Source organism: Elephantulus edwardii, unplaced genomic scaffold (assembly GCF_000299155.1).
Source record: "Elephantulus edwardii isolate Elephantulus edwardi_28Jun2011 unplaced genomic scaffold, EleEdw1.0 scaffold00001, whole genome shotgun sequence".
Taxonomy (NCBI): Eukaryota; Metazoa; Chordata; class Mammalia; order Macroscelidea; family Macroscelididae; genus Elephantulus; species Elephantulus edwardii.
In genome coordinates this window covers 37,293,848-37,320,035 of record NW_006399751.1, presented here as the reverse complement: position 1 = coordinate 37,320,035, position 26,188 = coordinate 37,293,848, and the positions used below count along the sequence as shown (strand labels likewise).

The following is a 26,188-nucleotide window of genomic DNA, read 5'->3' as shown; positions in this document are numbered from 1 at the left end:
AACAGAGAAAGGAAAGGAGGATGTGCTGGGGACAGTTCTGAATGACACTAAGGACCCAAGTCTGTCCATGTAAAAGCTGAAGGGAGGTGAAAAGAAAGGCCTTGAAATTAGAACGGTCAAGGACATCTAAGGTCAAAGTATTGAATAAGTCACTAAATGAATACTAATCATAACACAGGGATGTTGTAGAGAATTTGAGACATGTCTGTGTTAAACCCTAATAAAATCCCTTCTGAGGATTTATTTAAAATGAGACCCAATTTTACTGTTATTAATGTGATAGTGAATTTCCCATGAATTATAAGAATAGTAACTATAAACAGCTATGCTCTCTAGCAAATTTTATTTCAAGGTAGGAAAATGATGAAAAGAAGATTTTAAAAAAATAAGGAGACAAGAGAGAAGAGTATGGAAGAAAGTGCACATAAAGGGAAAGGGGGGGGACGTTTCCTTAAGCGTGCTAAACTGAATGAGCGGGGACGAGGAGGAAATGGCAGTCAAAGCGACAACAGATAGTTTCAGATTATAATTCTAAACTAAATCATAGAGTACAATATCTTTTTATTTGCTTGCTTAACTCAGCCCCTGCTTAGATGGGCATAAGCCTTTCCAAGAGGTTTTATAAATTAATATTTCTTCCGGAAATGCAAGCCTATGGCTCACTAATCTTTAAATTAACCCTCAAGTTGAGCCAGAGTAGGCTGTCAGTGTACAGGTCCCATCATTTTGCAGTTTTTCCCAATGCTCGCAGGCAAATTCAGTTTTATTTATACATATTGTGCCTGTTGGTAATGAAATTGTTTCTAATTTATGTTCTGTGAAAAATGACATCTGCTTTTAATTGGAAAGTTCATTAAAAAAATCAGACAAGTAAAACAAATTATTCACTGAAATGAAGACAGAGGAACTGAAATGTACTAATGCAGGTGTCTTTACTGTTTGGAGACTCACTTAATTTCTGCTTTGAGACATTTCAGATTCGGGCCTCACTTTATTTTTTAAATTAGATGAAAAAGAAACAGACTTGGCTTCATTATATAGATTTCCCTTGTAATTATCAGAGATGAAGTGAGCTGATTTAATGGAGCAATATGTTTAGTGTGCTTTCACAATTCCCCCCCAACCCATTTTCAGTGACGAAATTTGAGATGTAATAGAAATTCAAAACAGCAGAATAGACCATGAGGAGAAAATCATTCAATATGACCAATGAAACACTTGAAAAATATTTCAATAACCTGGAAATCAGGCTTATAAGGACTCAGCATATTGATATATATTCACCCAAAGCAGCTAAGAGGCCCATGCAAGCCCAAACCTGTTGCTGTTGACAGTCAATTCTGATGCATAGCCACCCGGGAGGCAAGCACAGACTGCCTGTCCCCACAGAGTTCCCCAAAACTTCTCCTTGAAAGGATTACCTCTAATTTTTTTTCTAACTAAATTAAGGACTTCGGAAAACAAGATGCCCCAAACTGATCACTTTGCTCAAGTCAGTGATGTAAGAAAAGTACCACAGAGACAACTCTAGTTTGCTGACCAGAAATGCCATCTTTATTCCCACAACGTTCCAGAAGTGATTACAAGTGACAGAATTCTAATGTTGTCTGTCTCTGCTTCATTCTCGCAAAAAATGTTATTGTGCGTTTTTTAATGTTTCCATATATTGTTGTTGTTATGTGTCATCCATCTATTACTGACTAAAAAGAAAACCCATTGGAGGGTCAGCTTTGAGTTGGTTCCAACTCAGCAGCAATGTCTTTGACTTTTAATGTAAGAAAACATATCTGTAAATTTCAACATTAATGTTTGTAACCCCTAAAGACAATTAAGAACAGGTTTATAAAGATACTGGCAGTAAAAGGCAACAATAATGAAACCTAAAACCAATCCAAACAAAGATATATTTGGCTTAGGTCAGAAGAAGTAACTTTCAGTGGAGTCACTGGAATGGAATACTGTAATTAATTAATGATAACACAGGACATGGTAAGCTTCTGGTCTGCTGTTCACGGGGTCACCAGGAGTTGTGGTCGACTAGGTAGCATCTCCCACACAACACACACACACACACACACACACACACACACACACACACTGTGTCTCTGTCTCCTTCTCTCTCTCTCTCTCTCTCACACACACACACACACATCCCTTTTAATAATATGTCATCTTGCACTTATACGTGCTATTTCTGAAGGCATTTTCCTCCTTTAAAAAAAAAAAAAAGAACAGCAGCAACAAAAAGAACAGTCAGAAAACTGAAATACTTTTCTTCTTCAGCTGCCTGAGTAACTGATTTAGGAATAAATAAAAACATCAAAAAAATCAATATCTAAACTTGGACAATCATGTCCTCAATCTTCAGAGACTTAAAATCTTTTTAAAAGACTTTATATCACAAGCTTTACCTAACTGAAAAATTTGTATACAAAATTCATATTCACATTATTCATACGTGTATCCCTGGTGCCAACAGCTGTATTAAATCAGGCTGCTAATGGAAAGGTTAGAAGTTTAAGTTCACTAAGTCACTTCTGCTGTCACACTTGACAAGCTACAGAAACATGATGAGGGTCACTCTGAGAAAGAATTGACTCACTGACAGTGATTTCTTCCGTGTATGTGTTTGTGTGTGTATTGTGCCTAAGTACCTTCATATGTTAACACATTTATCTCTTCCTACAACCCTAACAGGTTGGTAGGTATAAATATCATCCTTTATTCATCCTTTATGAAAGAGGAAGCTCAAATCCACATGTACAAGGAACTTGCTCAGCATCATATCAGAAGTAATTAAAGAGGCTGGCTGAATGCGAGATCCTTTCTCCAGCGCTACCCCGGCAGCTCCCCATCCCTCCATTCCCTGTTATACTCTTGATGAACTATGCATCTTATGCATCTTAGGGTCCCCTACTTCTAACCACAGTCAACTATAAAGTATTTTACAACTTTAAATTTGGTTTTTCTTTCTGGGTAGCATTTCTACAGTACCCAAGTATCAGTTGGGGGGTGTGTGTGTGTGTTTTAGGAAATACACAGGTAAGTATTATGTAAATCACTTTTAAAATACATAAACTTTTACAGACTAGGGAATATTTATGATATAGTGCTGGTTGTGGTGCAAAATAGCCCAGACAGTTTTGTATATAAACATGTCCTGAAAAACACAGACGCACTATTTTTATTTAGCAACACTCAACTTTGTGTATGTTTTATATCTCTTTTCCATTTTCATACACACACTCACACACTGTATACATTTACTTTCCTTTTGTTTAGTTTATGTATTTCCTAAATTTTCCAAAACTGGAATGTAGCATTTAATTAGGAAAGTAAATAATAAACATTTTTAAAATGTTACTTTCTTTTCTTGATTCAAGTGATGTTAACTATGTTTTTAAATTATTCAGATTAGTCTTCATTTCTTATCTCGTAGTTTCATAACTTTAAACCTGGTTTCCCTTTCTGGGGTGCTTTTCTACAGGACCTATATATCAGCAGTTTTTAAAGATCACCAAATAATATTTCTTGAAGAGAACTTGGGACCAAACTCACAAATTCAATTTATGAAACCACTCAGCAACTACTGGAATATATTTTCAATGACTTGGAAAATCGGATTAGATCATCATCACAGAAGATGGTTTTAATCTTGAAGGTGAGGAATGTGAACTTGACTATATTAAAATATTGAAGGTGATATTTCTATACATCAGATCCCATTTGCTTCTCTCCCATATTACAGGTTATTTTTAATCAAAGACTTTATAAACAATAAATAGTTACCAATGAAAATAAAGGAGAAAACAGGCCACAGATATGAGAAAACCTCTAAACTGATACTTCTCAATTTTAGCATGAATATAAATTTTCAGGAACTTGTTAAAATGTACAATCTGACTTTGGAGGAATGGGGCCTGCATTTATCACAAGCTTCCTCTTGCTGCGTTGGAGCTGCACCATGAATTTAAAGAGTCTAAGTCTCTTTTCTTGAGCTCTGGGGGCATAATGGTAAGGAACTGTGCTGCCAAAGCAAAAGTATGCGGTTCGAATCCACCAGCCGCTCCAGAGGGAAAAAAAAATAGACAATCTCCTCCCATGCAATTAATTGCCTCTGAAAATCCACAGCTATGGGTCAGTTCCCAACAACACAACAACAAGTGGTTACACAACAACAGCAACAAGCAGTGTCATTTGAGCCTCTCCTTTGAGCTTTCTAAATGGAGATTAATAACCTCCAACTCTGAAGAAATCAGGCAGCACCTTAAGTCATTCACATTCAAACTCTAGTAGTTCCCTTAGTGACTTTTCCAAGGTTCAGTTTCATTCCATTCCATTTGTGTCATTCACATTACTTCCAAGTTATAGTTTTAAATGCAGATAGTTTAAATTACTATTCCATGAGGATGGTGTCTCAATGGCCAATAACATTGGGTCTTAATTCCAAATGCTAACAGGAAATACATATGTGCATAATGTGCATGAGTGAGGTAGGGCAGGAAGGAAGAGCAGCGTAGACTGTGACTAAATATTTCTAAGTGAGCAGCTATTATTGCAGGGCTTCAGCTAAGAGTCTCTCTGCATATGTGTTATTCCACAACACCCAATTTTTTAAGAAGCTGGAAACCAGATTTATTTTTTTATAAACCAAAACCAAATACCCCATTCTTCAGTATTTTAAAAGTTTGCAATGGATTAAAAAAAAATGATGCTCAAACAAATTATATTGACTTACTAAGAATGAAATACACAATTAATTCTTTTTTCAAAAAAAAAAGAATACCCACTGTATTCCAGTGTGCAAAGTTGAAAACTCCTGATCCAAACATTCTCTTCATGGCACAACTAGATAGCTTGATCTGAATGAAATGGCTTTCAAATGTAGTTCTTATATATTGTTCTTACATAGTTCTTAAATATAATGTTGTTGTTGTGTCATCAAGTAGCTTGTGACTCATAGCGACCCTATGTACAAGAGCCCTAAATGCCATTCTATCCTGTGCCAACCTTGCCATCTCGGACACACGCATTCCCACCACCCCAATCACAGAATCGATCCATCTCATTGAGGGTCTTCCTCTCCTGCGCCACCCTCCACTTCCCCATACATGATGTCCCTCTCCAAGGACCAGTTCCTCCTAGCAAAATGCCCAAAGTATGTCAGATGAAGCTTCTGAATCCTTGACTCCAAGGAGCATTCCTCCCGGTTTCACCCTCTTCAGGACAAACCTGTTTGTTCTCCTAGCAGTCCATAATATATTCAACACTCTTCTCCAGCATCACAGCTCAAAAGCATCAATTATCTTTCTATCATCTCTAGTCACTGTCTAACTCTCTGATGCATATCACGTAATTGCAAAGACTATAGCCTGGATCAGGGGCACCTTGAGCTCCAGCCTGATGTCATTGCTCCTTAGTACTCTTGAGAGGTCCCTCACAGCCGACTTTCCCAATGCAATTAGTCTTTTGGTTTCCAGGCTGCTGTTACCAAGAGTATTGACTATGGAGCCAAGTAAACTAAAACTGTTAACTATCTCATTTTCTTCACCATCAATACTTATGCTGCCAATTGACCCAGTGGTGAGAATCTTTGTTTTCTTGATGTTGAGCTTCAATCCGTATTGAAGGCTGAAGCAGCAAGCCCTTCAGGTCTTCCTCAGTGTCAGCAAGCAGGGTTGTGTCATCTGCATAAAGCAGGTTGTTGATGACTCTTCCACCAATCCTGATGCCACATTCCTCCTCGTACAGCCCAGCGTCTTGGTTGATCTGTTCTGCACACAGATTGAAAAGGTATGGAGACAAGATACATCCCTGATGGACCACCTTCTTGATTTTGAACCATTTAGAGTCTCCTTGCTCTGTTCTGATGACTGCCTCTTGGTCCAAGTATAGGTTTTGCATAAGCACAATCAAATGTTCTGGGATTCCCATTCTTCTCAGCATCAGCCATAGCTCGTTGTGATCCACACAGTCAAAAGGCTTTGCAGAGTCAATGAAGCACAGGTAGACATTCTTCTGGTATTCTCTGCTTTCTGCCAAGATCCATCTAACCTTAATTATAATATCCTTAGTACCACGATCTCTTCTAAATCCAGTCTGCATATCTCCCAATTCTCTGTTGACTCATGCTCCAAATGTTTTTGGATAATTTTCAGCAGAATCTTGCTTGCATGTAATATTCATGATATTGTTCGATAATTTCCACACTCTGTTGGGCCACCTTTCTTTGGAATGGGAACAAATATCGATCTTTTCCAGTCCTTTGGCCAGCTGGCTGTCCTCCAGATTTGTTGGCACAACTTAGTGAGTCCATCCAGGGCAGTGTCTGTTTGTTAAAATAAGTCAATTGGTATGTCATCAACTCCTGGAGCCTTGTTTTTTGCCAATTCCTTCAGAACATCTTGAACTTCCTCCATCACCACAGGATCTTGCTCATATATAATTTCATGAAATTCTTCTATATCAGCCAATTTCTTCTGATGCAGTGACTCTGTTTACTCCTTCCATCTTATTTTGATACTTCCTGGATCATTTAATATTCTACCCAAATTATCCTTAAGTATTGCCACCCGTGGCTTGAATTTGTTGTTCAACTCCTTCAGCTTAAGAAACACTGAGCGAGTTCGGCCCTTTTGATTTTCTGACTCCAGTTCTCTGCACATTTCATTATACTTATCTTTCTTTGTTGTCCTGAGCTGCCTTTTGAAATTTTCTGTTCAGCTCTTGGATTTCTTGGTTTCTTCCTTTAGCTTTGGCTTCTTCGCACTCTAATGCAATATTTAGAGTCTCATCTAACAACCATCTTGGTCTTTTCTTCTTCTTCAGCCTTTGTAATGATCTTTTGCATTCTTCATGGATGATTTTCTTGATATCCTCCCGGAGCTCATTTGGTCTACGCTCATTGGTGCCCAATGCTTCAAACCTGCTCCTGAGATGGTTTTGAAATTTGAGTGGGACAGACTTAAGGTCAAATTTTGATTCCTGTGGACTTAATTTAATTTTCCTCAACCTGAGCTTGAACTTGCATATGAGTAGTTGGTGGTCTGTCCCACAATCAGCACCCTGCCTGACTTTCACAGCTGATATTGAGCTTCTCCAGTGAGTCTTTCCACAAATGTAATAGATTTGATTCCTATGCATACCCTCAGGTGAAATCCATGTGTATAGCCTGTGTTTATGTTTCTTATAAAAGGTATTTGCAATGAATAAATCATTGAATGTGCAGAATTCTATCATTTTTTTCTTCAGCCTTATTTCTCTCACTGAGTCCCTGTTTTCCAGCTACTAGAAAAGCTTCTTCCCTGTTCCCAACCTTTGCGTTCCAGTTGCCCATTATTATCAATGCATCTTTAGTTAAACATTATTGTGCCTCTTCGAATAAGGTAACACATAGATATCCTACCACTAACCCCGAGCCCCAAGAGCTAAATTCAAGCTTTAACGCATCAGCTTGCTTTATGAGTCAATTTAAAATTCTTTAAGATTCTGAGCCAAAAAGTGATTTATAATAATCCATGTTTGTAATTCAAATGTTTTTAAATTTTTTTGAGACTTTGATAAAAGTTTACAGAAAACTTGGCTTTCCAAGCATTCATTTTTGCACATTTTCCTCCCTACCCATCCCAGTTTGCTTTTCCTTTTAGAAAGATTCTTTCTTGTTGCACAATTTCCTCCCTCTCCTCATCTCCCCAGTCCACTTTGTTATGCACCTCCTGTTCATCTTTTATACACGTAAAAGGAACATAGCTTTTCCTATTCAGTAAATAAAGTATAATTGACTACAAATACTACAGGAAAAAGCCTGTATTAAATATTCTGTAGTACATTTATTTCAATACATGCTGAATAAGGCAACTATAATTATTAATAGGAATAAAAATTGTTGTATTTCTTATTTTGACTGAGTTTCAGTGAAAAAAGACAGACATTTTAAAAGTTCTTTGAAAAAGAACTTATCAAGTAGACTAACAAGCCATACCGACCAGCTTCCTGCTGTTCAGTTTAGCTGTGGGTAGCAGAAACACCTGCATTCGCTGTGTTACCAGATTATTTATACGAGATTCACTAATGAATCCCCAGCATGATGCTTCATTTCTGCGTGAAATCACCTTTGCAAGAAACATTCCTCTACTTCTCCACATCCCCACATCCAAACAAAAGTAAAAACTGTAATTTGCTTTTTCCTGTTTAAGGACATGTAAATAAAAAAAAATCCTTCTCAAGAAGAAGACATTGAATTCTTGGGGGACAAAGGGGGAGACAAAACAAGACACCAAATCCACAAAACTCCCAGATGAAAATTATTTGGTAGTTTGGATTGAGGAAGAGAAAGATATTAATATTTGCTTTCCCATGTATCTCGTAATTGAGTTGCCATAACCTGTCTTTTCAGTATGGAGAACGAGGCTCAGAGAAGTTAAGTGAATTGAACGTTGTATATTAGATATTATATAATATATATTGAGTATGTGTATTCTATATTGTATGTGGAGTAGCAGAGCAAGAGTCAGAACCTGCTTTCTTTTCCACATACATCTAACCCATTAGTTATAACTATATATTCAACTTTCAAGTACTCTATTGTTTTGGGAATGCATTTGCTTCTGAGTGAGAAAGAGGATAAAGACTTCAAAATATAGGACCATGAACAGTGTGGCATAAGCGTTCCTCTTTCTCTATTCTGGTGGTGTCTGTTTAAATAGAAAACCTGCTAACCTAGGTGAGAGGAGGTAAACTAACTTGGCTGTGGAAAATGTCTAACCAGCAACGACTGTTGAATCCTTCCAGTAAAACAAACTCTGAAAACAGGGCCTGTACCATCACAGCATACAAAACAAAACAATGCAAAACATTGATGCCAAGCCAATTCTAACTTAGCAATCCTATATGAGAGGAAGTAGAAGCGGCCCAATGTTGTAAAATTTTGTGGAAGAAAACAGGCATGTCTTTTTCTCTGAAACAGTCATTAGAGTTAGTTGAACAACTAGCATTTGGTTAGCCACTGAGCACTTTAATCACTGTAACAGAGTACTTGATTTAGAAGAGCCTTATGCAGAAAGAGAGCTCAAGTGGCATCAACGGTAGACAGTTGTGCCTCTATCCATCTCTAGTTGTCCGAATCCATCAGCAGTATCATGGAAGAAAGATAGACAATATTCTGATATGATTTACAGTATCAGAGATCCTACAGAGGGTCATAATGAATAGGGATTGCCTCAAGAGCCATGAGTAAGCTTAAAGAAAACAAAAGTCCCTACAATGGGGTAAATAAGCAGCATCATGATAAAGGGAAAAAATATTGACATACTCAAGGATTCAATTTTATTTGAACCCACAATAAACACCTATGTAATTAAGAGTTAAGTAATCCACCCATGTATTGCATTGGACAAACTGGTTATAAAAAAAAATCTCTTTGAAAGATTGAAAAGCAAAGATGTCACCTTGTGGACAAAGGCAAACCTGTTGCAAGCCATAGTATTTTTAATTGTCTCGTATACATGTAAAAACTCAACAATAAATAAGACTTAAAAAATGTCTGCCCTTGCATTGTGGTGTTAGCAAAGAATCTTTAATATACCATGAACTGCCAGAAGAATAGACAAAATGAAAGTAATATTGCCAGAATACTCCTTAGAATTGAGAATAGCAAGACTTCATCTTGCATGCTTTGTGCATGTTATCAGGGCAGACAGGCCTGCAGATAAGGACACCATGTTGTTGTTGTTGTTATGTGCCGTCGAGTCGTTTCTGACTCATAGCGACCCTATGCACAACAGCCCAAAACCCTGCTCTATCCTGCGCCAACCGCACCGCCTTTGACACACCCATCCCGATTACCCCAGTCACCGAATCAATCCATCTCATAGGGGGTCTTTCCCTCCTGCGTTGTCCCTCAACCCTCCCAAGCATGATGTCCCTCTCCAAGGACCCGTCCCTCCTGGCAACATGTCCAAAGTATGTCAGAGGAAGCCCCAGAATGCTTGCCTCCAAGGAGTAGCTTGGTTTAATCCTCTCCAAGATAAATCTGTTTGTTTTCCTGGCAGTCCAGGGTACATTCAGTACCCTTCTCCAGCACCACAGCTCAAAAGCATCCACTCTCCTTCTGTCCTCCCTAGTCATTGTCCAACTCTCTGATGCATAACAAGCGATTGCAAATACCATGGCCTGTATCAGGCGCACCTTAGTCTCCAGAGAGACACTGTTGCTCCTGAGTACTCTAGAGAGGTCCCTAACAGCAGATTTTCCCATCGCGATACGCTTTTTGATTTCCTGACTGCTGGTGCCAAGAGTGTTGACTGTGGAGCCGAGCAAACTGAAGCTGTGAACAATCTCAATCTCTTCGTCATCCATCCTGATGCTGCTAATTGGTCCAGTGGTGAGAATCTTTGTCTTCTTGACATTGAGCCTCAGTCCATACTGAAGGCTGCAGTCCTTGACCCTTCGCAGCAAGTGCATGAGGTCCTCCTCAGTTTCAGCAAGCAGGCTTGTGTCATCTGCATAACGGAGATTGTTAATAGCCCTTCCACCAATCCTGATGCCACAATTCTCCTCATAGAGCCCAGCTTCTCGGATAATCTGCCCTGCATACATGTTGAAAAGGTATGGAGACAGGATGCATCCCTGGCATACACTCTTCCCAATTTTGAACCATGCAGTGTTACCCTGCTCTGTTCTGACTACTGCCTCTTGGTCCAAGTATAGGTTTCGTATTAGCACAATTAAATGTTCTGGGATTCCCATTTTTCTCAGAGTCAGCCACAGTTGGTTATGATCCACACAGTCAAATACCTTTGCATAATCAATGAAACACAGATAGACATTCTTCTGGTATTCTCTGCTTTCAGCCAAGATCCATCTAACATCAGCAACGATATCCCTAGTATCGCGACCCCTTCTAAACCCATCCTGGACTTCCGGCAGTTCTCTGCTGATGTGCTGTTCTAATCGTTTTTGGATGATCTTCAGCAGAATCTTGCTTGCATGTGAAATCAATGACTCTGTTGTGTGCTTGGTGAAATAGAGTCAACAAGAAAAGGTGAGTACTCCCACTGAGATGGACTGACGCAGTGGGTGCACTATGGGTTCGAACAGCCTCTGGGTATGGCTTAAGTCTGGGTAGGGTTTCATTTCATGGTAAACAGGTCCCTGTGAGTCAGAACTGACTAAGCAGCAGCTAACAAGGGCATTCTTGGCTTCAATCTCTGATGTTACTGTCCTGAAATTCTTAATAACTTTTTTTTTATTAAAAAAAGACAGGCCTGTGACATCTTTGTTTTTCACTGAGCCTCCATTTATGGAGTTACTCTTGCCTTTTCAAGGCAGCAGTTTTAAAGATCACAAACTTTGAAGAGTCAAAAAGCACTAGAGTTTCAGTATCATGTGTACATAGTTAGAATGAAAGAAGGGTAGATGCCACAAAAAGGAGATACGCCAGGGAAGAACTTTCTAAGTGTGCTGTCTGCTCTCTCCATTGCCTGACCATTGCTTATCTTTATGCCTACTTTCACATTGTAGGAAATAGACTTAACTCCATCCCAACCAGAGAAGAGAAACATCATGGTTACACTGGAATCTGACAGAGTGGATAGCTAATATAAGAATGGCAAGCAACCTGACTTATTCTTATCATGCCCTTTCCAACGCTCTACCATGCTAGCTAACACATCCAAGGCAAAGAGCTCGTGGAACAAAGTGTCCATAGCACATTCAGTGGGATGTCCTTCAAGTACTCTCCTCTTTTGTGTGTGCTTAGGGTGAAAAGACAGACAGCAAATGACTATGAGTAATTATAGCAAAAGAAGTTCTCTGGGCTCAGTGGTACTTCTTAATTCACTCAGAGGGGAGAATAGTTCACCAGAATGTACATTGGTGGTCTAGTTGTAAGAAGCCGCTCTGCAATACCAAAGGTATATAGTTCAAATCTATCAGCTGCTCTGTGGGAGAAAGATGGGCAGTCCCCTTCTGTGTGATTTCCTGCCTCTGAAAACCTGCTAGAGGGTCAGCTAGTGATCAGTTCTGACTTTATGGCATACAACAACATATCTTGTCTGGTGGCCTAGTGGAAAGGAATTGGACTGCCAACCCAAAGACTGGCTGTTCAAACTCACCAGTTGCTCCATGGGAGAAAGACGAGCAATCTCCTCTCATGAAATTTACAGCCTCTGAAAACACTCTGGAGGGTCAGCTATGAGTTAGTTCTGACTTGGCAGTAACCACATGCCTTGTTTTTCAAGGGTTCCTGACAGTGTCAAGGGAATATTATTAGCTTAGAGGAACAAGTGACATTTGATGACCATAAGTAACACAATGAAATATAAAAATCAGAGGAAGTGAGTTTGATACACCAGTCAGATAAAACAATTAATATATGAGAAAATATACTTTAAGATAGAAGGAAGGACATTCGACAATTAGAGCAGGAATAAGTAGGTATGGAAAATAATTAACGTGAAGTATGAAAGCTGTAATAGCTAAAGTGAAGAACTCAATGCACCCCTCTTTCTCATTGTTGTTGAGCCAGAACAAACTCATAGCTGAAACACACTGAGGGGATTTCCCAACTTTCTCCCATGAGGTCATGAGTGGATTTGAACCACCAGAGAGGTACTTCTCCGTTAGTCATGAAACTCCCTACAGACTACGTCATCACAGTTCCCTGAAGAACTCAATGGAGCGGGAATAGCAAGAGTTTAGATGGAGAACAAATCAGCAAGATAGAAGATCTAGTATCAGAAAAAGGTAAATAAATGATAGGCACTTAAAAATTATGAAGGATATAGCATCAATACCTACATAGCTATGATGAAGAATGCTAAGAAATCTGTAAACAAAATGCAGTGTTATACAAAGGAATGCAATGATATATACAACTTACTATCACTTATAGAAATTGAAAACATGTAACTATATGTATTGGGAATGGGAACATGTCAACAGATCACATATTGAACCTATTGAAACTATGTGTCTATAAGAAGGGAATATGATGGAAGGATAGAGATAGCTAACCAATTATTAGAGTTTTAAATAAATAATAGCTAGAAACATGAAAAGGGACAGACTTTCAGTAAGTCTCCAGAGATTCAGAGAGAAAAACTGAAGAATGTACCTTTTTTTTTTTTTCACAGCTAACTGGGCTTAATAAACAGGTATAGATCAAACACCATTTTCATGCCAAGCACTGTATTATATATCTCAGTCACAAAAGGACAAATACTGCACAACACCATGGTTATAAAGCATAACTGACATGAAGACTGGGGGGAAACTAAAAAAAAGATATATTTATTTTTAATGAGTGTTGTTTGTCCTAGCTTATTAGTTTCACTCAGCTCTGAATTTCTCATAAAAGAGCATTTTCAGGAAGCCTATTTTGAGTTTTTTAACTTGTCTAATATGTCTCTTACCTTTGCTTTTATCATCAACTCTTCATGCTTACGAATCAGCTCCTCGTTGTCTGAAAGCGATGAACCTAGATGCTGTTCTTGTAACTCTCTTATGGTTTTCTGAAACCAGCAAGTCACCTAGGTAAGAATAAACAAAGCAAAGTCATATAAATGATCAGAATAAGTGTGTGGTAAACCAGAAATATTTTTTCAACCTTTCAGAACCTCAGCTACTAAAATGTCTCTTTGAATGTATTCATTGCATGAACTAACTTAATATATATGGTCAGCTCTTACTCCTCCTCCCTTCATTTGAACATCTGCATTCTTAAGAGAAAAGTAATCTCATAAAAGAATTAATATAATTTGTCAATTCAGTATAGTATATGACATCACGGAAATAATTTAAAATCTTCTAACAAGAGAGGAGGATGGAAAAATAGAGTCTCACACAGCCCATGGATTATTCATTGTTTTAGAATGCAAGTCTTCTTTGCTGAATAACAATAAAAATCTAAATATAGTTTCATAGATCCATATGAAGATACTAAACAGCTTGTGTAAAATTTTATTTTATAGTATGAAAAGATAGTAAAAAACTACTTCATTGGCTGCAATTGTTGGAACTCTATGCTTAGAAAATAAATGGAGAACTTAGTAAAATTCCATTGACATCATAAATGACTAAGGGCATGACTCATGTTCATTTAGATGTGAAAGAAGCTGCACACTTTTAAATGATGGTGTAACTTGGGACAGACAACACTGCACCCTGAAGGCAGATCCTTTATCCCAGGGAAAGGGTAGAGGCATGGAGCATTACTCTCAAATTTTTTACAGCACTATCCTTCTGGTCACATCATGGCTACTGATTCTTAAGAACCTACTACATGCTAGGTAGTTTCTTAGTTACTTTTCAGGCATTTTTATGGGGATAATTGTGCCTCCTGACAACGTGTTCAAGTCTTAATCTCTGGTATCTGTGATGGAGACCTTCTGGAAACAGGGTCTTTGCAGATTTCATTAAAGCTAATATGAAGTCATACCGGAGTGGGCTGCATACTGATCCAATATCTTATTCTTATTGTTGTTCATTGCCATCGAGTCTGACCCAACTCAGAGCTGACCCTCTAGCAAGTTTTCAGAGACTGAAAATCATCCACAAGGAGATTGTCCATCTTTCTCTCAAGCCCAAGGAGCAGCTACTGGATTCAAATTACTTCTCTTTGGGATGGCGGCACAACTCCTTACCCACTAGGCCACCAGAGCTCTTTACTCTGACTAGTGAGTGTCCTTATAAAAACAAGAAATGAAGCAGACTCAGGTATTCACCTAAAGTGGTATTAGAGTTAAGCTGTCAAAAGCTTAGGAACACCTAGTTCAATCAGAAACTGGAAGATGCAAGGAAAGATCTTCAGCGAGAGGGTCCTGCCAACATCCTAAGTTCATATTTATATATTCTAGAACTATACGGAAATATATTTCTATTTTAATGCACCTTGTTGGTGGTACTTTGTTACAATAGCCCTACAATAAAGTTATTATCTATATTTTCTTTCCCCTCAACAACTCATTTTAGTTACAACATACCTGAGGTTTAAAGAAGTTCATAGCTTATAGGCTACATAGTAAGTGATGAAGAAAGGATTTGTCCCCGAGTCTACACGATTCCCAGGCCCATACTATTTCTACTGCCACTCATGTTATGTGCTGTTGAGTTGGTTACAGTTTAGTGGCTCTATGATAAATGGATCTGAACCACACCCTATCCTGTGCCGTCCTCCTCATCTCTGATATACGTGAGCCCACTGTCAGAATTACAGTATCAATCCATCTTGATGAAAGATTTCCTCTGTTTTGCTGACCCTTCCCATCTTTCGAAGCATGATGTCCTCCAAGGATTGAACCTTCCAATAACACTCCCACTGTAAGATGAAGCTTCACCATCCTTGCCTCTGAGGAGCACTCTGATTTTACTTTCTCCAGGGAAGCCCTGTTTGTTCTTTTGGCAGTCTGTGGGATATTCACTTAAATAGCCTGAAGTCCTAAAGCCGTAGAGTGGGGAATGACTTCAAATATGAAAAATAGATCCTAGCAGTGCTCTCTAAATGGTAGCGATGGCTCAGTCTTTCACTGTCTTTCTCCAGCCTAAGTTGTCTTGCCTGGGCAGCCTTGGGATTTCTCCAAAGTCTTACAGAGAAACTAGTTAAGCAGGTAGCTAAGGAGAAAACTAGGTTATACCTGAAAGATCCACACAGTAAATGCATACTATACATAAACACCTCATATACAATAGCACCATGTAGAAGTAAGGATTAGAGAGTAGCCCAGAAGAAGACATCCTATGAACAATACAGAACTGATATTCCAAAGCTGATAATGAGAAAAAAAGACTTGCAACAGCCCACAAATATTTTCTAACAACAGGCAGTAAAATAAAAGGCAAGAGTATTTCTTCAGCTTCCTACTCATTGGAAATCTTTGTCAACTATCATTCCAGCCTATCATCACTGCAAAAAGGAGTATAATGTGGATCCAATGACAGGTCTCATGTGAATTAGACATAATTTTCTTGAGAATATTTGGTAATCTATGTGGTGGTGGTGGTGGTGTTTGTGAGCTAAGCACGACTCATAGTGACCCTATGAACAAAAGGCCTGAAGCCTTTCTATAACTATCATCATTTATCAAAGTTCATAGAGTTCCCAGAGGCATGTTGTTTAGGAAGTGGATGCCACTCCTGCTTCCAAAGTATAGTACACATATTTTCTAGCCAATTTCCATACCTAAAATATCTTGTTTCTGTGTTAACAATTATTTGAAGGCAAAATTATCTTCCTGATGTTTCAATTAGAACTAGATGATATATGTAATATGTATAATTTATATATTATAATTAAATAAAACCTACAGAGAATATTTTTCTTAGCAAGGGTATAAAATGTATTCATTAATATCTTTAATGTGTAGAAAACAAAACAGTTTCTTACAAAGATGTAATAAGTTCATATAAGAACCCCATTAGAGGAATTGTTTGAGGATTTCACAGAAGTGGATCAGGAGTACACTGATTTTAGGTTCACTTGTTTTATTAATCAATGGAAGTGAGTTTTTAACTAAAGTTGGAAGAACCCAGAAATCTCAAGAATGCTTTGGAGCATTAATACAGAGACTGAGTGAATGAAAAATGGGTGCAAACAGGTGTTCACTAATCTCTAAAAACAGATGAGAAGCCTGAACCCTCATATAACCCTATTAAATTTCATGAGTCAAGGACTTGTCATCTAACACATGCCAGGAGTAATGAAAGCTGGGAAGGGGTGAGTCGTTTTGATTTTTTCAAAGATATCTTCTGATCTCATCCCCTACATTTGGCAAATACCAATTAAACAATCAGAGGACACTGTTCTTGTAAGGGAATATACACATTCTCTCAAGAGCTGCGGTGATAATCATTCTACCCTAGACACATACCTGCCTGTTAGAGCATACTGATCTCTGGAGCAATACATTTTAACTACCAGACACACCTAGAAAGAAACAGAAAAAAAGAAAGCCGGCATAAAATCAGCCATAGGTGATGGTGAGGTGTTGCATCTCATGTCAAGCCATTTGCACAGCCTCTGTGATCAGATTCATCGTGGTCTGTGGGATGTATGCAGCATAGACTTTCGGGCCTTCTGATGCCAACAACAAGATGCCCTAAATAACTTAGAGCAGATCAGCCACAATACTGACACCCAGTGAATCAGTGATTTTGTCCAGCAAGTAGCTAGTGCAGATAGCTACACTTGCTATAAGCTTTTACACTATATCAACCGCTTCCCTGAAGCCTGAGTGGTAAATACACTAAATGATGCACCATGGCATTTCTGTATAACATGGTTCCTGCAAAAGTGTGAAAATAAGAGTCATGATTTGGGAGGATGTGTAAAAGAAGGAAGAAAAAGCATTGAGTACTTCTCATGGGAATAAATTTTGAGAAGTGAAGGATTAAGAGGGAATGAAAAGAAATTTTCTCTCTTTGCCCAGTTCCCACTTTTCAGCTTGACCTGAGTGGTAAGTGAAGTGACATTACCAATTTGATGTGATATTTTAGGTAGTTAGCCATCTAAAGAGGAAGCTCTGGTGGCTTAGTGGGTAAGAAGTTGCACTACCAACTCTAAGGCTTGCTGTTCGAACTCACCAGGTGCTCCTGAAAAACTGCTGGATGGTCACCTATGAGTTGGTTCCAACTCAATGGCAATGGGTGAGTGAATGAGTGAGAAGCACTTACAAGAGTTAGAACAAAGGTCACGAAATAACCTGACAAGTCTGTTTGAGGGCGGGATGTTTATCAAGGAGCAAAAGATTTTGAGAAAGAAAAGCCAACAAAGATGAAAAGAAAGGGCAATCAGGAATGGTCAGTAAAAAAAATGAAGAAATTGCCTTAGAAATTAAAGAGAGGAACTTGGAAAATTTTGCAAGTCTATTATTGTTATTATGTGCCATCGAGTCGCTTGTGACTCATAACAACCTGATATACAACAGCTCTGAACTCTTCTCTATCTTGAGCCAAATTTATTGTCTGTGACACACCTATTCCCATTACCCCAGTCACTGAGTCAATCTATCTCATCAAGAGTCTTCCTGTCTTGTGCTGTCCCTCCACCTTCCCAAGCATGATGACCCTCTCCAAGGACTGGTCCCTCTTTTTGCAACACACCCAAAATATGTCACACAGAGCTTTAGAACCCTTGCCTCCAAGGAGAAGCCAGCCTGGTTTCACCATCTCCAGGATGAACCTGTTTGTTCACCTAGCAGTCCTTTTCAGTATTATGGTATTATCACTGTCAGCTATGTCGTTAGATGCCTTGGAGTGGCCTCCTGCTCACAGAGAACCTCTGTGCAAAGATCACAACCTTGCCAGATTCTGTGCCATCTTCACATCACTGCTATGCTTGGGCCCATTGTTGCAATCACTGTGTTAACCCCATCTACTTGAGGATTCCATCTTTCTAATGATGATTGTCCCTTTCTGATAATATACCCAAAAGACATGAGATGCAGTTTAACTAGCCTTGCCTCTAAGGAACACTCTAGCTGCAACAAATATGTGCTCATTTGCCAGCCTATGGGATAGCCCATACTCTTTGCCAACATCCTAATTCAAAGGCATCTTCAGTCTTCTTTTATTGTCCAACTCTCATGTGCAATTAATTGAACACATAGCAGGGTCTACAGTTTGAGTCAGGCAAGCTGTAGTCTTTAAACCAGCGTCTTTTTTCTTTATTACTTAAAAGGAGATCCTTGACAGCATATTTACCCAGTACAATTGATCTTTAATTTCTTGTCTACTGCTTCTGTTTATCAAACTCATAATGTGGAGTTGGAACTGACTCCTTGCAGACCCTTCAATGAGCTCCCTAGGCTATAACTTACCCAGAAAGAGTGCTCATATTTCTTTCTTGTAGCTGCTTGTGGATTCGAACTCATGGAGAGGCATGGCCTTTGGGTTAGCATCACAACAACCTATAGACTAAGCCATCAGAGTTCCCTTCTTTGAAAGTGTTACTGCTGTTGCTATGTGCTATCAAATTGACTCATGATGAACAATGGATCTGAACCCTGCCCCATCCTGTGCCATCCTCATCATCTCTGATATACTTACTATAGTCACTGTGTCAATCCATCTTATTAACAGTCTTTCTCTCTTCTGCTGACCTTCCAACTTTCCAAGCATACTCTCTTCCAAGGACTGACCCCTCCTAACAAAATGCTCAAAATATGTGAGACGAAGCTTCATCATCCTTACCTTCAAGAAGCAGTGTGGTTACACATTCTCCAAAACATCTTTGTTTGTTCTTTTGGCAGCCCTGGGATAATCGATACTCTTTTCCAACACCACATCTCAAAGGCATCAATTCTTCTATCATCCTTGCTCATTATCCAAATTTCAGATATATTGTTATTGTTATATGCCATCGAATCACTTGTGACTCATAGCGACCCTATGTACAATAGGCCTGATACCTGCTCTAGCCTGTGCCAACTTTATTATCTCTGACACACCTACCCTCATTACCCCAGTCACTGAATCAGTCCATATCATCAATGGTCTTCCTCTCTTTTTTCTGTCCCTTCACCTTTTCAAGCATGATGTCCCTCTCCAAGGATGGGTCCCTCATTGCAACATGTCCAAAGTATGTCAGATGAAGCCTCAGAAGCCTTGCCTCCAAGGAGCAGCCTGGTTTCACCCTCTCTAGGATGAACCTGTTTGTTCTCCTGGCAGTCCATGGTATATTCAACACTCTTCTCCAGCACCATAGCTAAAAGGCATCAATTCTATTTCTATCACCCCTAGTCATTGTCCAGCTCTTTGACACATAGCAAGCAAATGAAAAGACTATGGCCTGGAACAGGGGCACCTTTGTCTCCAGACTGATGCCATTGCTCTTCAGTACTCTGGATAGGTCTCTGACAGCTGACTGATACATAGGAACCAATTAAAAATTCCATGACTTTTATCAGGTGCACCTCAGTTTTTAAACTAATATTGCTCCTCAGCACTTTGGAGCTATCCTTTAAGGAAGATATTTCCAGTAAAGTATGTTGTTGTTGTTGTTATGTGCCGTCGAGTCGCCTGCGACTCATAGCGACCCTATGTACAACAGCCCTAAACTCCGCTCTGTCCTGTGCCAATCGCACTGTCTCTGACATTCCCCTCCCAATTATCCCAGTCACTGAATCAATCCACCTCATAGAGGGCCTTCCTCTCCTGTGCCGTCCCTCCACCCTCCCAAGCATGATGTCCCTCTCCAAGGACCGGTCTCTCCTCACTACATGTCCAAAGTAAGTTAGACGAAGCCTCAGAATCCTTGCCTCCAAGGAGCCACCCGGTTTAACCCTCTCCAGGACAAATCTATTTGTTTTCCTAGCAGTCCATGGTATTCTCAGTACTCTTCTCCAGCACCACAGCTCAAAGGCATCAGTTCTCCTTCTATCCTCCTTGGTCATTGTCCAACTCTCTGATGCATAACAGGTGATTGCGAAGACCATGGCCTGTATCAGACGCACTTTAGTCTCCAGAGAGACACCACTGCTCTTCAGCACTTTGGAGAGGTCCCTAACAGCAGACTTTCCCATGGCAATGCGCCTTTTAATTTCCTGGCTGCTGGTGCTAAGACTGTTGACTATGGAGCCAAGCAAACTAAAGCTGTGTACAATCTCAATCTCTTCACCATCCATCCTGATGCTGCCGATTAGTCCAGTGGTGAGAATCTTTGTCTTCTTGACATTGAGCCTCAATCCATATTGTAGGCTGCAGTCCTTGACACTCTGCAGCAGGCGCTTCAGGTCGTCCTCAGTTTCAGCAAGCAGGGTTGTGTCATCCACATAACGCAGATTGTTGATAAATCGTCCACCAATCTTGACTCCACATTTCTCCTCATAGAGCCCAGCCTCCCGGATAATCTGTTCTGCATATAGGTTGAAAAGGTATGGAGATAGGATGCATCCCTGGCGTATGCCCTTCCCAATTTTGAACCATGCAGTGTTCCCTTGCTCTGTTCTGACGACTGCCTCCTGGTCCAAATATAAGTTTCGCATTAGAATGATCAAGTGTTCTGGGATTCCCATTCTTCTTTTGATTTCTGGACTAATGGTATCAAGGATGTTGATTATGGATCCAGGAAAGAGGAAATCATTGACAAAGTCAACCTTTTATACATTTATCATGATGTTGTTCCAGTGGTGGGAATTTTTGTCATACTGATTCAAAGATATAATCCATATTGAAAGTTGTAGTCTAATATTCTGCAGCAGTGTTTCTCAGTTTCATCAAGGTTGTCATCCACATAACATATGTCATTGAAGAGTCTATCTCCAATCTTGATGTCATATTTTTCATCATACAGTCCAGCTTCTCAAATTATTTGCTTAGCATACAGATTTAATCCTTTCTAGATTTTAAACAATGCCGTTATTTTCTTGCCTTGCTTGAGTAACAGTGTCTAGTCTAGGTTGAATAGGTTCATATGTGCACAATCAAGTATTTGGAATTCCCATTCTTCTCAATGTTAGCCATAATTTGTTGTGTGATCTACACAGTAAGATGCCCTGGCATAGTCAATAAAACACAGTTAGATATCCTTACAGTATTCTCTGCTTTCAGGTAAGATCTATCTGTCATTAGCAATGAGATCCCTGGTATCATAGCTTCTTCTAAAACCAGCTGGAATTTCTCAAAGCTCTATGTTGATGTAATGTTCTAGCCATTAATAAGTCATCTTCAGCATAAATGTGATGTGTGTGATATTAATGATTTATTATGAAATAATTTCCATATTCTGTTGTATTACTTTTTTTTAAAAAATTGAGACAAATATGGATCTCTTCCAGTCAGTGGACCAGGTGGTTGTCTTTTCAATTTCTTGGTACAGCCTGTAAGCAATCTTAGGGTTGAATCTGTTTATCTGAACATGTCATTTGGTATTCTGCCAACTTCTGGGGCCTTTTACCGTTGCCTTCAGGCAGCTTATTACTATTAGTTCTTGAGCATATGCTACTTCTTAAAATAATTCCATGTCAGTCAATTCTTTTTTTGGTACAGTGACTTCATATATTCCTTCTATCTATATTTCATTCTTTCTGGATCATTAAGGACTTTTCTCACAGCACCCTGTAGTATTGCAACTTGAGGCTTGAATTTGTTTTTCTGTTCTTTCTGGTAGAGAAATGTTAAGCAAGTTCTTCTCTTTTTTTTTTAATTTTCCGACTATAGCCTTTTTGCACACTCCATTATAGTATTTTGTTTCATCTTATAGGGCTGCCCTTTGACATGTGACATTGACATATGACTAGTCCAAATGGAAATATCCAGATTTCATAGACTTAGTATTAAAAAACTCATCAAGGAGACTTGGGGACTGAACTTTTGGGACTGTCACTTCCCTGGGCCTTTGTTTGCTTGGGAGGGATCAATTCTTCCAAGCAGCAGTGAGAGAAGAGACAAGTATATGAAACAGCTATTAGCATCTACTGAGACTTGGGCACTGCACTGTTGGCACCTTTCCCTTTCCTTGGGCCTTTTCCCTGAAAAAAATATCCAAGGCAGTACTCCAGGCCCTTTGCCCACCCTTGGAGGGAACCACCCGTTCACACAACAGGGAAAGGTTCCAATCTGTTGTCCATGGGATCACTAAGAGTCCTGTACTTGATAGCACCTAATAACTACAACATGTCACAGGGGAGCTTTGGTGGCATAATGTATAGCAAGTTGCACTGCTGCACAAAGGCTGCTCATCTCTGGTGGTTCAAATCCACTAGTGACTTTTAGGGGTGGAGATGAGCAGTCTTCTCCTGTGGTCATTTCCAGTCTCAGAAACCTGATTGAGATTTGCCATGAGTTGGAACTGAGTCAACGGCAGTGAGTCTGAGGTTTGCTGAAATTTTGTCAGAAAGATTAATGGGTCTTTGAGCCAACCCTTCCAAAAATGTGCCTGAGAGAATGAGGCTTGTGTGGGCAGATGGAATAAAAATGAAAGTCAAAAGTGAGATGAAAATTCCAAAACAGTATGTGCTATGAGCAAGACAAAAACTTAAGGAACATAATAAGCAATTGAAAATGCACTCTGACAGTCAAGGTCAAGCAGTGCAGGTAACAAGAGGAACTTCTGCTGCCTCACAAAAAGATGCAGCAGATTGTGGTACCCCCTTCCCACAGCTGTCACTCCCACCCCTTCTCTTTGTATGCAGTTTGCGCTACAATCTGAGATCAGATCTTTTTTTCTTTTTTATCTTTGTTTAAAACAGTAGTGGAGGAGGCCGGCTTGCAATGAGCAATTCAAACCACCTCAACAGAAATGCTTAAGGGAAGACAAAAATCTCCACAAATTACTTTCATTTTCTTTTCTGTGTGCAGAGCAGCTCTTGTAGAATAACCAGTTACTTTTAGAGTCAAAACACCTGATATAGGTGGAGAGAGGCATCAGTTCTTCTTTTACCCAAGGCTTTTTGATAGTCTCTCTTCCAATTACCAAATAATACACACCTAGACAGAGATGTTTTCAATTATAATTGATGGCCACAGGTAATAGTTCTGATGTCTACTTTGATTTAAAAGGCATATTAGCATTACAATAACAATTTCACTTCTCTTTTTAGATTTGGGAAACAGTTGCCCTTATTTTGTATTAGGCAATCCAATCAAACATCTTTTGTTAGCTAGACAATAACCAGAATTCAAAAAGCCATTCCCCCAATTAGGCGATAATGAACATTAGGGGAAGAAACATAAAAGCGACCATCATTGATGCTTTGTAGCTGATAACTTGAGAGCAGCACAGGAGAGGAGAATTACTGTCCAAAGTGTGTACTGGGTTTCAATTTTAGATCCATTCAGGGACTAAGCTAATTACTGACATGGCAATTTATTAGTATTTCTTAGTATTTCCCTTTCTATTTATAGGAGCTTCTAGGAGGACTGGAGCCCTCCATAATTTACCAAGTCAAGAGAGATATATGAGGATTGCTTGGACAAATAGTCAAATCACAACATTTTTTGCTGATGGGTAATTATTAGATCCCAAGACATCAACTATGGCTCAAAGTTAGGCTGTGAACAGTAAGTTGAAACCTTTCCTGTTCCACACTGTCCTCATAGTCTCTATTAGCTACACGCATGCTCATTGTTGTAGGCTGCGTGCCAATCCATTTCATTCAGGGTCTCCCTCCAATTTTGCTGATCCACTGCTTTTGCAAGCCTCTATCTTTTTCCAAGGACTCGTGCCTCCTACAACATATCCAAAGTATGTGAGATGCAGTTTCACCATCCTTGCCTCTAAGCAGCAGATTTGTCACACTTCCTCTGAGACAGACAACTTTGGGTTTTTGGCAGGCTGCAGTATATTCAATATTCTTCACCAGCACCGCAATTCAAAGGTATCAATTCCTCTTTGCTTTGATCTACCTTATTCCATTAGTTATGGAATAAGATTATCTATCATAAGTTAGGGCTGTTGTACATAGGGTCGCTATGAGTCGCAGGCGACTCAACGGCACATAACAACAACAACAATCATAAGTTATGTCCAACTTTCCACATGAATAAGAAACAACTGAAAATATCATGGTTTGGATCTGTCACATCCTAGACCTCACAGATAAATCGTCTCCCTGCCTAGAAATATATTTTATGTTTTTACTCATTCTGGCTTGTGTAAACATATAATTTCTCTTCTCATATTTCTATTTATTTATATAATGCCTACTCATACATTCCTTTCAGACACTCCTTCCCATCATCTGTTCCCATGCATTGTCCATTATTTTTACACTCTTAAGTGTGACAGTTAGCAATCAGGAACAAGAAGTGCATTACGTAGTGAATTGAATGAGGGGGAAAGAAAAGGGAAGGGGAAAGTTGTACATCTGTGAATGAATGAAAGCTCAACCTTTCTATAAACTTTTGTTAAACTTGCAATTAAAAAATTGTAAAAAGAGATGACAAAAAAAAACCAGTACAAAAAAGTGACAAAACATTACTGAGAGAAATGAAATAAGACCAAAAAAGCATATACTATGACTAAAGATTGTAAGAATTGTTAATTGAAAAGATAATTTCTCCCAAAGCCATTATTCATTTTTATAACAAAAATGGTACTTCAGAGAAATGAGAGAAAGATTGTTTTTCAGTAAGTGGTATAAATCAACTGTTCACCCACACAAGAAGAAAATGTTTGGCCTTTTCCCATCTTTATTCACAAAATACAGTTCTTGCTGGACTTTTTCCTTTCCTTATTAATCATGTCCTCCACTCTGAAATGTTTCCAGGCAAATACTTTACTTCTATCTACTTACTGGTGGAAAATGGTTTAGTCTAATAGATAAAATCAGTACACTGGAAGTTTCTGGACCTAAATTTTACCTCCAGCATTACATCACACTTATTAGGAAGAATTTATCCAACAGTAGAAGTCTTTTCTCAAAAAACCAAAGTCCAGCCCAGTATATTGGTAATAATCATCCCTGATACAGATACCTAAGGCAAGGGTTTCTTAATATAATTTTGGGTTTAGGGCTCTGTCCTAAGAAGCCTAAGCTAATAACCGTGTGTGTGTGTGTGTGTGTGTGAGAGAGAGAGAGAGAGAGAGAGAGAGAGAATGAGAGAGAAACTGAGAAAAGAGAGAGAGAGAATGAGAAAAAGACTGAGAATGAGAGAATGACTGAGGACAGAGAGAGAGAGAGATACTAAAGTCCTATTTCCTAGTGAAACCAAATTTTACATTTCCCCATGATTATTCTGAATCTAGGACTTAAAAAATTAATTTCATATTGAATCTTTGAGATAAACTACTTGTAGTTAGGGGGTGGAGGGAAATTGAGAATTAGGAGACAACATGAGCAGAGTAAACGCTAAAATTCCAAGCAAGTCTTAGTCCTTTTAAAGTGTGACATCTTTGTACCCAGCACCATGTGTGGGACAGCGGCTGGGAGATCCGTAAACACCTAGGACACTATGTGCTAACTTGCTATGAAATGCTGCTCTGCAGTCTCCAGGAAGTGTGCTAGATTAAAGATGGCTGCAAGTTCTCATTCCAGCCCCATAGAGACTTGGGCATGTTATCAAGAAGACCAGTCCTTGGGTAAAGGTATCAAGCTGGAAAAGTCTACAGCTTTTATCAGAGGCCATGACCATCAGATTTCTAGTATTAGAAACCTTGAAAATTGGCTTTTCTCTAAGCAACAGATGCTGGTGAGGTTGCAGAGAAACTGGAACCCTTATTCACTGTTGGTGGAAGTGTAAAATGGTGCAACCA

General features: G+C 39.1%; 1 protein-coding gene across 1 annotated transcript in view; it reads right to left on the bottom strand.

Moving 5' to 3' along the window:
- Window positions 1–26,188, bottom strand: part of CCDC141 (coiled-coil domain containing 141) — a 258,070-nt gene that overhangs the window by 139,289 nt on the left and 92,593 nt on the right. The window contains exon 6 of the mRNA XM_006878954.1: window positions 13,413–13,529. Coding sequence (XP_006879016.1) covers window positions 13,413–13,529 — 117 coding nt within the window. The remainder of the gene's footprint in view (window positions 1–13,412; window positions 13,530–26,188) is intronic.